Here is a 13,103-nt window from a genome sequence, read left to right as displayed (position 1 = left end):
ATTTGGTTCCCAGAATTCATGAGTAGTGTGCTCATCACACACACACACCACCACCACCAATGGGCTTCCCCATTGGAGCCTGGAGATCATCTGGCCAGATCTCGTCCAGTCCTTCCTTTTCATGGCAGAGAGCCAGATTTTCCTCTCTCCCACCCCTGGAGGGCCACCCACCTGTCAATCACCTTAGGTCATAGCAGTGTCAGGTGATGTTTTTCTGTTTGAAGCCAACTGCGGGGTTTTCAGGCAGTTCTGTGTAGACGGTGCTCCTCTCCTGCCACTACTTTTGTTGAATCAGTTTTGGCTCACCAAGGAATATATTAGGGTTATCGTCGTCGAGGGCTGTCAGTTTTTCAGAAGTAGAAATAGCAGCATTTTAAACTGACAAAACTCTCTTCCTGGAGTTCCCTCATTTCTGCCTTTGAATTACACCCAGGATCTGCCTTCTCTTGGCTTGGTGTGATGCCTGGCAGTTAGCTGGGAAAGGAAGGGAGAGTTATTTTTCCCCTCCTTGGAAACCACTTTCTTGAAGAAGAAGAAGAAGTTGTCACCAACGTAAGTTTTCTTCAGAGTAGTCCCTTTAATGCACCTAACGTAGCCAGGACATTTTGACTTCTGTGGACCTACTCTGAGTAGGACTCATGTGCTACAACCCAGTATATATAATGCTGCTGCTGCAGATAGAGACCATGTCACCTGCAGCAGCTCAGGAGGATTTGCTCTAGGAATGGGACACACACACTCACCCCATTGCAAGCCACAATGTAGAATGTATAGTTCCAATTAGTTATCAGTGGGATTTATAAACTGGTTTTGGGGCAATAAACTTGTTTGTACCATACTTTTCAATATGTGTGTTTTTAAAAGGTGACCTGTTTGTGCGTGAGATGGGGAGATTTTTTCTCTTTTTGAAACAAAATAAAATGTGAAAATCTTCTTCCTGAGTGTCATTTTGCAATTTAAAATGCAGCCCCAGCACCACCTTCTTTCTTCACCACCACCACCAACAACAACCACAACATGGTGCCTTTCTGCTGTTGGACCTTCCTATCATTGGGGAAGTGAAGGAGAGCCTTGTCAGAAGAAAAAAAAAAGTTTAATTAGTTTCAGTCTTTACACATTTTGAGTGAAAAATGCAGGAGGGGGGATTGCAGAACCTGCTTCAGAATAAGCAAAGACTAAAATTGGCAGCGGCAACAGGATAACTCGTAATTTCATCCAAGTTGATGGCTACACTTAATTGTTTTGATTCTAAGAAGGACCTTGCATTTGCTGTTCCATCTGAGGCCAGCGCTTATTTACTCTTTGAGAGACACTGCAAATCTTCCCAAAGTATGTCAAAGCCATAGAGAGGAAGTGCTCCCTTCAGCGGAGCTGGTTCTTCTTAAATCACATCAACTTTCCATGCATTTTATCTGATTGCAGCATGATGCTCCCGCCAGAGAGGCAGAGATTTATGACGGGCATCTTCCAAAGAGCTGCTGCCCATTCATCATTGCCAGCTCCACTCTTCATCTGAGGTCGAGGGACAGGCTGTCATGTCTGTGCCTAAAAATGAGAGCGGAGGTTGCAGGGGGTAGAGAGCCTTTTAAAAAAAGTTAATTGGGTTTGATTGTCATCAAGTCAGTCTAGGGACACCCAGTTCAATGCCAGCAGAGTCAGTGACATAGCTGAAGTCTGCCATTTCCACTGCTTTCCTTAATTGGGACAGAAATGTCTGGCCTTCCTTTCCCAGTGCTCCCCCCCCCCAATAGAGAAACTACTAAGTGTTTTTCCTGCCTCCTTTCTGCTGACCTCGCAGAGCATAACACACAAAGATTCAAAGCCTATCCACACGGGGGCCTTGCTCCCTGCTGAAATGCAAACTGGAACCACCTAAGGAAGAAAACAATTATTTGCTTACAAGATCTTAGCAAACCAGATAGGATTTATTCCTCTCGCAAACAGCAAGGATCATAGAGGTTGTGGTCTGGAGTGTGATTTGTTTTTGCCCGTCTTCACAATTCTTTATTTTAATCTTTTAAATATGGACAAATCTATATGCAGGGTTCTAGGATTCTTCTTGATGACTTAAATAAAGGAGCTAGAATGAGGGGGGGGGGGTCCAGTTGGCCATCAGCCGCTTCCAGCCATCAGTTACACACAGTATTTCCAGAAACATTCGGAGAGGTTGCCACGCTTCTTGTACTGCTTCCTGTCTGTAGCTAGCAAGCGGCTCAGCAACGTGTTCTGGGGGAGGTTTCCGAAGAGTACCTGAGAAAAGCAGATGTTACATGTTGAGTCATGTAAGGAAGGTTGACCGGGAGTCCCTGGCCGCACACTGAGAACCCAGCACCCATAACAAGGAGAAAAGCTTTCAAATGGCCTTGGGGTTGGGGGCTTCTCACCTCTTTGACATTTTCCCTCGATGGCATAAAGCCTCTGGGGTGAAGACCTGGAACAAAAAGAAAGAAGATACATCCAAGCATTGCTTTCTCCTCTGGAAAGGTCATGGTCTATTTTCCAGCCTTGGTTTGGTCCCCTTCCCCAGCTTCCCTTGGTGGGAGCTTTTGGACGTTGCTTCCTAGGACAGGAGTGGACAGAGAGAGTCAAAGGGGGCAGTGTGCCCATGCTCTCAGCTCATGGTTGGTGCTGGTCAAACCAGTTTGCCAGCTCTTAATCCTAGAGGGGAAGAAAAAGAGCCTCTGCTGTACATTTCTTCTCTGGATGGGAGTTTTCCAAATTAAAAGTAATGAAACCCAGCCTTGCAGAATACCAGGCATTTCCCTATTATGCCCTTCCCCAGCAGCTCGCTTATCAGGACTCTCTTATCTCACCTTCTCTACCCCCCAAGGTGACTTTCTTCCCACTTGATCCTAACAACAACCCTGTGAAGAGGAGGTTAGACTGAGAGGCAGGAACTGGCCTGAGTTCAGAGTTTGTGGCCAAGCAGAGATTCAAAGCCTGGTCTCCCGATTCCTGGTTTAGCCCCCTAACCACTACACCAGGGGTCTTCCGCCCTTTCAAATCCACCTGCTGCAGTTGCACCCAGCCTTGGATCAAACCATAGGTCCTGACCCATCAGTCAGAAGACCCCTGGCTCTGTTTTGAATGCTCCCTGGTTGGCTAGGTTGCATGGAGTGCGAAAGAAGGTGAACAGGTAGTCCTAAGGGCAGGTATGGCGTGGGCGGCTTCAACCCTTGGAGCAGGATCCACTGAGAAGCAGGAGCAGCAGCAGTTTGGTTGTCTGCGTTGCAAGTGCTGCAGAATGCCCCTGTCTGGCTTGCTCCTCCAGAGGCAAAAGGGGGTGTCTCTGTCTTACCTGCTTTCCTCAGAGTGTCTTCCATCTGTGCTCCCACTAATCCCTGTGGGGTCTGCATGAGGGAGGACCCTCTGGTCCTGCTGCTCAGGGCCTCCAGAGTTATCCTGGCATCTTCATCAGTGGCTGTAAGGAGAGAAGGACACGAGAAGGAGGCATCGCACAGCCTGAGGGGGACTCTATGCCTTGTCATGGGCCAACTGAGGCACAGTGGGTGGTTGGGTTGGTGGGATGCAATTGACACTCGTGTGGTAGCAGATTCCTCCCAAAGTGGCTCTGTGGGAGTCGGCTCTGCACAATCCACCCACCTTCTTCTCTCTTTCCCTGCAAAAGAGAGTTTCCGCTGCCCGGTAGCTTTTCCCCTGCGTTATTCTGTCACCTTTAAGAGTATAAGATCAGACCAAAGTCCTCCAGGGTCTATTGGGCAGCTTGCCCCCTGCTCACCCTCTGCTCTTCAGAGGGCCCCTGGATCTAGGGCCTACTATGGGGTGGGAGCCAGGAGGGCCCCTTGGCCCAGGGCCTCAAGGGCCCCCTCAGATTTAGATGCCAAGTTATGCACATCCAACAAAACCTCTCTCTAACAAACAAACACACACACACACACACACACACACACACACACACACACACAGAGAGAGACAGAGAGAGAGAGAGAGAGAGAGAGAGATTGATTATAACTGCTAATTTAAGCAAAGAAGATACATGGTTTAGTAAAATGATATTTTTTGTTGTTGAATGATACCTATTAACATTTGGGGGAATTCCAGATTCTGATGGGATCTGCCTGCCTGTACTGAAAAGGGTGTGTGAACTGAGGCTCACAGGCTTGTGGCTCTGGGTTTGTGGGCTTCTGTAGCTTGTTGTTATTCCTGTTGTTTCTGTATGTGTTTTTTAATATATTTCTCACTTTTTATAAACCTCTGTCGGCCTCTTTCAAGACGCCTCTTGTTTGAATCTTGATTTTAAAGCTCCTCTGCATTAGTGCTGAAAAAGTCTCTGTTCTTATTATTTTCTCCCACTCTGTCTGCTTCTGATATGAATTGTGACTTTTTGTAAGAAAGCACATTATGTTCACACAAGGAAGATGCACAGACAGGTAATGGCGGTATGTGCTTTGCACACAAATTATAATCGCATTCCCCTGGGCAGTAGTATTCACAATATTTTTAAAATGCCATTTGCACAGCAATTTGCAGCACAATCCTAAACATATCTACTCAGAAGTAAGTTTTATTGAATTCAGTGGGGCTTACTCCCAGGTAAGTGGGCTTAGAATTGCTGCCAAAATATTTGAGAATCGGGAGTTTCCAATGCCAATTTCTTCCATCCAGTCTGTGCATTTAGTACTCAGGCAGATCATTTTTATTTACTGCTGTGAGTCTGAAGCAATAAAAGGAAGCAGCTTTTGGTTGTTGAATGCCCTATTTTGTTTTTCTGTGCGGGCTCGCCATTTTTAATTTTCATTATGAGTAGGGATGTCAAAAGCCAGGCCTCTGAGCGGCTCAGCCTGACCCCGGACATGCCTTTTTAAAAAAGGCCATCTAAGCTGCTTGTGGCAGGGAGTTCCGTAAGTGAATTAGGCTTCCTTGGGTCAGACCTGTCCTGCTGCAAATGAAGAACTGTGGCTCAAAACCTTTGCCTCCCTCCACACCCCAGCCAGAAAGGATCATGTCAGGGTCTGGTGTTCCTCTGCAGCCACAGCCCCCCCCCCCCAGTTTCTTTCCACAGGGCTCCAGCAGCGTCAACCACCCACCTCATCCTTTGACAAGGAGCAGATCTTGGTAACCTACAAAGGCTGCTACAATGGCCATTCCCAGGGATGAGTGGCTTTCATGGGCATTCATTTTCTTCTGTCATTATTAAACGTCAGGAGGAAAAGCTTCTCAATGGATGGATTGATGCTCTTTCAAAGATCCTCATATTTGGCAGTGCCAAGTGCAGGAGTCATTCCCAGCGGTTGGGGGGGGGTTAGAATAGATGACCCGCAAGGTCCCTTCCAACTCTGCAATTTTACAATTCTATGATTCTGTATCCTGACAGGTTCCCGGGAAAGGGCTTGCCAGTTTCCTGATGTGCCTGTTGATCATCCCTTGAGGGTCCATTTAGGGCACCAGGGGCTCCCTTAAGCCGACACCCAGCTTCTAATCCTCAAGCAATCGGCACACCTGTGTGAACTGGGATGTTTATCCATTTATTTATATTAGGAAATTTATATGCTTTGCCCAAAGGCCCTCAGGGCGGTTCCTGTCATAATAATAAATGATGCAATAACCACCCAACACAAGAACTTAAAACAATTGTATCAACCCAAATCCTATTTAAAGCAGCAGTGTCAACCCATTCATAAATTTCTTGGCCGTTCCTCTCATTGGGAACATGAGAAGCTGCCTTATGCTGTATCAGACTGTTGGACCGTCTAGCTTAGTGTTGTCCACACTGGCTGGCAGCAGCTCTCCAAGGTCTCAGGCCGGCGGGGATTGAACCAGGGACCTTCAGCATACAAGGCAGATGCTTTGCCACTGAGCTATGAGGGCAAACTCCTGCTGGAAGAGGCGTGTCTTACCTGTTCCCTAAAAGAAGTGGTGTAACTGGATGCCCCGCATTGGGGGAGATAGTTCCCCAAATCTCTCTCCCTTGGCTTTTTCGGTTCTCCTGAACCTATTCTTCCACCACAAACCAATGTCTTACTGAGTGAATGGAAAGGGAGAGGACTTACCTGGGAGCCAGTAGGACCCTTCGCTGGCCACAGGGATTGCCCAGAGTGGGCCAGAGAGACTGGCAAGGGAGAGGCAGATCCAGCCCAGCTTGTCCATCATGCCTCCCCAAAACGTCAGCGCTGAGATTCCCACCTGGCCGATGCGTCTTCTCCTGCTGTTGCCCCCATCATGTGCTTTTATGCCACAGGTCCACCCGTGATGGCGAGTGACCTCATGACTCCACCCAGCGCAGATTCTCCAATGGCTGCCTCGTCCGTGGATGTGGAAACGCAAGCACGCTTTTCGCATTGATGTCATCTTTCAGAGTAGCGGTTCTCAGACAATAAATTTACTGTCTCGTTGGCCCGGTGGACAAAGCGAACATGATCTCTGACGAGGGGTGGGGTGGGGAAAGAGCAGGGGAAAAAGTTTATAAATCGGGCATAAAATAAAAGAGAGCACCTTCCAGCGATAAATCATGAGCTTAATGAAAGAGCTGGACGTCATTTGAAATGGGCAGAGTATTGAAATGGCTGATTTATGAACCTGGGCAGGCCTGACGCAAAGGATCTGGGACTGAACGGATTGCGCTTTTTCTCGCCTCCCCCCCCTCCATCTTTTGGGAAGATGGATGAATGAGAATGAGAATCTTTGAAGCTGCCACACCAAGACGGTGAAGCGCACGAGGAGGGAATGACAGATCCTATTTCAACTGCTTCGCATCAAGGAAAGTTGAGATGAAGTTCTCGGTGGACTTTTTCCCATTTCGTTTTTTTCTTCTTCCCTTTCTGCGCTTGCTGATGCCACATGCAAGAGGGATATAGGTGATCTGCCACGGCATTATAAAATATCAACATGTACGCAACCATGTCCCAAGAGCACAAGGGTGGTGTATTCATCCGGGGCTGCTGCAGTGCACCATGCCAACAACGCTGGTCTTATGTGGGAATGTCAGCAATGACACTGAGCCTGTAGGTTGGCCGTGCTTGCCCCACTCTTGAGGGCCGGTGAGAGTATGACCAGAAAAGGGCAGAGCAGAGGCAAAAAAAGGGAAGTCCCTCTAGCCAGGGACTGTGGGGTTGCCACAGATAGCCGAGTGCCTGTTATGTGAAAAGACGTACGCTCCCTCAATGGTCACCTGGTGACGGACTCCGCTGGTCCAGTTTCCCAATATCCTCCAACTAAAGATACCCACTTTTAGTCCCTGATTGGCATGGCTGGCCCAAGATACCTGGGCACCTGAGGCAGGTCCCAAAATGGCACCTCCCTCTCTGCCAGTGAAGAAGGGGTGGGAAAAAAGATTGATATTGGGATCTGCTGCCCCAGTGGATTCTGTTGCCTGAGGCGGGTGCCTCATCTTGCCTCATGGGAGAGCCGGCCTGGTTGATTAGGCCTCCTCTATGTCCAAAGATTGAGGCAAAGGGAGCCCAGAGGAGGATGAAACGTGGACCTTTTGCTTTCAAAGCAGGTGCTTCTAATTATTCAGGTCATTTATTCTCCCCACAAAAACAGTCGCATTGAAATATTCAGAAAGAACAAAGGTTAAAGCTGGGGTCAGGGAGTGTCCGCAGCAGGCTTCCCCGGCCTGCTGCCCTTCAGATGTTTTGGATCACAACTCCCATCAACCTCAGCCGGCACAGCTGTATGATGCTGCTGCTGGGGCTGCTGGGAATTGTAGTCCAAAATATCTGGAGGGCGTCAGGTTAGGGGAAGCTGTTCTAAGGAGAGGAAAGGGTTGTGGAAGAATGGTCAGTGTGTGTGTTCGGGTGCAATACATTTATTCCTTCAGCCTGCCGTCATCTCAGATCAAACAGGTTTGTAGGTTTTGTAGCATTTCAACAATCCAAAAAGCCTGTTTGACCAGAGACCAGTTAAGTCACCAGCCAAACCTGCACATAAATTCAATTCAAGCTTTAGTTTAACTCATTGACAAGGCTGGAAGTCAAGGGCACGGGCTTTTATTTTGAGGGGATATCATTTCTTTCGGAAAAAATATCAACATTGGGAAGGGGGAAAATATGGCCACGAACAGCACAAGGTCAACAATACTTTGCTTACCATTGTGCTACAGGGACATGGAATGAAAGCAAAAGTATGGGCAATGGCCTTTCTTTCAAACAATGAGGTTTTGTTCATTTCTAAGCCACTTGAGACTTCAGAAGGTGAAAGAGGCACTAGCATTGAGGGTTTTTGTTTGTTTGTTTTTATTTTTTGTGGTTTTTTTGTTTTGTTTTTTGTTTTGTAGCCATGGGCCAGTGTGGCTCCTGGCTTTCTCTAAAGTCAGTTTCTGAGAGTCACAAGTGGGGCAAACTATAGCAAGAGCTGTTTGACAGGGCTCCCTTGAGAGGTGGTGGACTCTCCTTCCTTGGAGGTTTTTAAGCATAAATTTTGATGTATTGTTTTCGATATCGTAATAAATCAAACTAAGTAAGCAGAGGTTGGATGTCCACCTGTCACGGATGCTTTAGCTGAGATTCCTGCATTGCAGGGGTTGGACTAGATGACCCCTGGGGTCCCAACTCTACGATTCCACGATTCCCATGTTGCCCACTGTGAAAACAAGAGGCTAGGTGGGCCGCATTTGCTCTGACCCAACAGGCCTCTGCTAATTGCCGCGGGAGTCGGAAAGTTGGATGATTAATTGGCATGCCATTCTCAAATGGATTGACAGCTCTCTCTTGATGGGAGAGGAGCCTGCTGCCTCCTCCTTCCTTCTTGGTGACTCATGGGCCTCATTTCATTTTGCTGTAGTGCAAAGTAATTAGGTCTGTGTGGAGACGGCGCGACCTCATTGCTCACAACAAACCCTTCTTCTCCTTCTCCTTCAACAAATTGCCAGTGACAAAAGCGTCAACCTCCACTCGGAGAAGCCGCAGCGGAAAGCTAATGAAGGGAGACCTTCTTGAGAAGGTGCGGCCTAGAGAGGTGCGTCATGAAGAGGCTGGCAGTGGTGGGTGGGGGTTGCCTGTGCCCTCCTGCCTTCACCTTGGCTGCTCATCGCCTCTGGCCCATGGCGGCGGCATCTTCTGACACAAACGGACGTCAGTTGGCACTGCAGCGGCACAGAGATGAACCAAGAAGTTTCTCCAAGTGTTGAGGCGGAGGACATGGAGGGAAGATCTCCGACAATGGTAGTGTTATAAGAAACAAACCTGCTCCTTTTCTCTTATGGGGTATCCAAGAACCCATATAGAGTCCTTAAGTGGGTCCCCTATTGGTAGGAGAAAATAACAGAGGCCAACCAGAGTACAGTGGGACCTCGGGTTACAGACGCTTCAGGTTACAGACGCTTCAGGTTACAGACTCTGCCAATCCAGAAATAGTACCTTGGGTTAAGAACTTTGCTTCAGGATGAGAACAGAAATCACGTGGCGGCAGCGGGAGGCCCCATTAGCTAAAGTGGTACCTCGGGTTAAGAACAGTTTCAGGTTAAGAACTGACCTCCAGAACGAATTAAGTCCTTCACCCGAGGTACCACTGTATATTGAGAAGCAAAGCAGCTAGTAAGCCTGATCTTTCTTAAACTTTTGCAACAGGGTCCCCGCTCACCACACATAGGAGGGAGGAACACCCTGAACAATGGTGCAGAAGCCCTTATATAGACTTTTGAAATTGCCCATCCTGTAGCAAAAGTTTAAGACCACCACGCCTAAAACACCATACATACATCACAGAAGGAGGGGTCTACAGCAGGGGAGGTGGTCTACAGCGGTCTAAACAGGTACCGCTCTGGCGGGAAGGTAAACGGTGTTTCCGTGCCCTGCTCTGGTTCGCCAGAAGCAGCTTAGTCATGCTGGCCACATGACCCGGAAGCTGTACGCCGGCTCCCTCGGCCAATAAAGCGAGATGAGCACCGCAACCCCAAAGTCAGTCACGACTGGACCTAATGGTCAGGGGTCCCTTTACCTTTACTATTTCAGACACAGGGTTTATATACTTATGTATGTGTTTGCCTTGTACATTTATGAACATTTAATATATATTTGAGACCTTAGAATTCTTATAACAGCAGGATAGAACAGGTTTCTGAGATCATAGGTGGCAGGTGCCTACTTTGGGGCAACACCAGTGCCACGCTAGTCAGCAGCCTTCCCCTTTCGTCCATTTGATGCCACCTCTGCCAAGAAGCCAGGAGCGGGGTTGCACTCTGGGCCTCCATGAAGACTCACTGGTTCTTTCCTAAAGAATCCCTCAAGCGTCACACCAGGACGATGTACGTATAGCAAGGGGAGGGGAGACACAACTGCCCTGCCTTGGCAATACAAGCATCTCCTAAAAGAGGCCTCCAAACACTTTCCCAGCTGCCAAAACATCGCTCTTTGTAGTGCCTTCTCTAGCACGGAGCCCTGCTGGGCTGGCATGTGACCCATACGGCCCCTTCTGCCCAAGCGGAGCCTTTTCGAGCAGCACGCTGGCATTTCACAACCAAAACCCTCCCCGCCCCGTTCACCATGAGGGAAAACAAGTCTGGCATGAGGCCAGAGGTGCCTCCTCACAGCCGAGTCCCCTCTCAGCCCCCAGCAAGGGCAGGCCTCCTGGGAGAGATTGAAGAGGCTGCCCCAAAAGGAGGCCCCAGTCCTTGCCACCTCCCAAGACGAACAGTGACTCTTGGGGAGACGGGGAGGTGTTGCAGCCTAGATGTTTAGGTTTCACTTGCTGCTCTAAAGGCAAGCCCAGGGGTGCGCAGGGTATCACAACTATGATGTAATGCTTGTTGTTGTTTAGTTGTTCAGTCGTGTCCGACTCTTCGTGACCCCATGGACCAGAGCACACCAGGCACTCCTGTCTTCCACTGCCTCCCGCAGTTTGGTCAAACTCATGTTGGTAGCTTCAAGAACACTGTCCAACCATCTCGTCCTCTGTCGTCCCCTTCTCCTTGTGCCCTCCATCTTTCCCAACATCAGGGTCTTTCCAGGGAGTCTTCTCTTCTCATGAGGTGGCCAAAATATTGGAGCCTCAGCTTCACAATCTGTCCTTCCAGTGAGCACTCAGGGCTGATTTCCTTCAGAATGGAGAGGTTTGATCTTCTTGCAGTCCATGGGACACTCAAGAGTCTCCTCCAGCACCATAATTCAAAAGCATCAATTCTTCGGCGATCAGCCTTCTTTATGGTCCAGCTCTCATTTCCATACATCACTACTGGGAAAACCATAGCTTTAACTATACGGACCTTTGTTGGCAAGGTGATGTCTCTGCTTTTTAAGATGCTGTCTAGGTTTGTCATTGCTTTCCTCCCAAGAAGCAGGCGTCTTTTAATTTCATGACTGCTGTTACCATCTGCAGTGATCATGGAGCCTACCTGGAGTAGGAACCGGCAAGCCACTCCAGTATTCCTGCCAAGAAAACTCCAATGACATAATGCAGTGGTTCCCAATTGTTGGCCCCCCAGTCCTCAGGGGGTCTGCATAACCCACCCAAGGGGTCCTTGGCACCCATTCACATAACAAAAACTACCATTGAGATATAAAACTTTCGAAAGTAACTGGTCAGTGGCTTTGCTTTTGAAAAGGGGGGCAGGTCCGCAGTACTTGGCCAATTGGGAGCCACTGATGTAGGGAAATTTTGGCCTTGCAGAGGGTGCCGCTGAAATTTAAAAGGTCAAAGTCCGCCCCAGATTCCCCTCTCCACTTGGATACTCTGGACTTTAAAATTTGTTTCAGAAATCTACTGCTCGGCTCAGTGGCGTAGCGTGGGTTGTCAGCACCCGGGGCAAGGAAAGTAATTTGCGCCCCCTAACCCGTGGATTTGCGCCCCCTAACCCGTGGATTTGCCCTAACCCCAGATGTTGCGCCCGGTGCGGCCGGCCCCCCCTGCACCCCCCACGCTACGCCACTGGCTCGGCTTGAAATTGACTACACTACAAGTGAGGAGGCTTATAATTGCACTCTGCCAGCAGATGGCGCCGGTAACCTTGCTTGTCATTTATTTTTCCGCCCCAGATGGCAGAAGCCAAAAACGGGTTTGCATCTGGGGCTCTGAGGTCCCCATGCCCCGTACTTTTTATAAGAGGCAATACATATATACAAACCTGTGGTTCTTAAAGGATCAAACACCGCTTGCTTATTTGCTTAATTTATGCATTGCTTCCCAAGAAACACCTCATAGCAATTAACAGTAATAAAAGATCAACAGTAAAAGCAATTTCATACACAGACTTGGGAGGGAGCTCCGAAGGGTTGTGGTGCCGCTACACTAAAGGCCTGATTCCGGCACCATGTGGGAGTGGGACAGATCTCTTCTATCTGCAGCACAAAGTCTGGTCTGCAAAGCATGCTATAGAGTCATAGAATTGTAGAGTTGGAAGGGGACAACGTGGGCCTTGAACCCACAACCTTGAGATTGCCTCAAGCTCTACTGACTGAGCTACCAGCTGAGTATATAAGGGGCAATATGTTCTCTTAGATTATCCTGGTATCAAGCCGCATAGGGCTTTGTATACCAGGACCAGCATATTAAACTTAGTCCCGCAGCTAACTGGCAGCGGGTTCAAGGCCTTCAGCACTGGCGTAACATGAAGCCAATACAGTGGTACCTTGGGTTACATATGCTTCAGGTTACATATGCTTCAGGTTACAGACTCCGCTAACCCAGAAATAGTTATTCAGGTTAAGAACTTTGCTTCAGGATGAGAACAGAAATCGTGCTCCGGTGGCACGGCAGAAGCAGGAGGCCCCATTAGCTAAAGTGGTGCTTCAGGTTAAGAACAGTTTCAGGTTAAGTACGGACCTCTGGAACGAATTAAGTACTTAACCCGAGGTACCACTGTATTCTGTCCCCAGGGAGCAGTCCAGCTGCTCCTTTTTGCACTCGCTGCAGGTTCCAGGCCAACCACACAGAGTAATCCAGCCTGGCAGTTTATCAGCACATGGCTGCAGCTGGTGAAAAGAACTTCTGGCCACTGAGAACAGCTGGGCTTCTATTTATTTATTTTTCCATTTTTTTAATTCATTTTAAACACAAATAAACAATACAAACAGAAATACAAACAATACAAACAAATTCTTGTCTTATCCTTATTTTTCCTAAACATTGTTAGGTGAGCTTCGCCAAGTCCCCCCTATCTGATTTTCATTTCACCTCACCTTTAGCAGTTTCATATATCATAATTTTTA

The 13,103-nt window shown here is 48.3% G+C and overlaps 1 protein-coding gene across 1 annotated transcript; it reads right to left on the bottom strand.

Moving 5' to 3' along the window:
- Window positions 1-41: 41 nt before the first annotated feature.
- Window positions 42-6,248, bottom strand: UTS2 (urotensin 2). Its single transcript, XM_081871448.1, has 4 exons — window positions 6,012-6,248; window positions 3,299-3,421; window positions 2,385-2,431; window positions 42-2,250 (listed from the first exon to the last, which is right to left on the bottom strand). Exons 1-4 carry the CDS (start codon window positions 6,109-6,111, stop codon window positions 2,134-2,136), a joined length of 387 nt encoding a protein of 128 aa, XP_081727574.1. The 5' UTR covers window positions 6,112-6,248; the 3' UTR covers window positions 42-2,133.
- Between the last annotated feature and the right edge of the window lie 6,855 nt (window positions 6,249-13,103).

The sequence above is a fragment of the Podarcis erhardii genome, assembly GCF_964252035.2.
Source record: "Podarcis erhardii genome assembly, chromosome: 7".
NCBI lineage: Eukaryota > Metazoa > Chordata > Lepidosauria > Squamata > Lacertidae > Podarcis > Podarcis erhardii.
Note: the sequence above shows the minus strand (reverse complement) of the source record. Positions and strands in the feature narration are given on the sequence as shown.

What these genes read in the sequence shown, in the direction of transcription:
- UTS2 (XM_081871448.1), bottom strand. Translation starts at nt 6,111, where the DNA reads ATGATGGACAAGCTGGGCTGGATCTGCCTCTCCCTTGCCAGTCTCTCT. An exon ending in AGGGTCCTACTGGCTCCCAG is followed by an intron (nt 3,422 to 6,011) that starts GTAAGTCCTCTC and finishes CTCTCCTTACAG; the next exon opens with CCACTGATGAAGATGCCAGG. An exon ending in AGACACTCTGAGGAAAGCAG is followed by an intron (nt 2,432 to 3,298) that starts GTAAGACAGAGA and finishes TTTTTGTTCCAG; the next exon opens with GTCTTCACCCCAGAGGCTTT.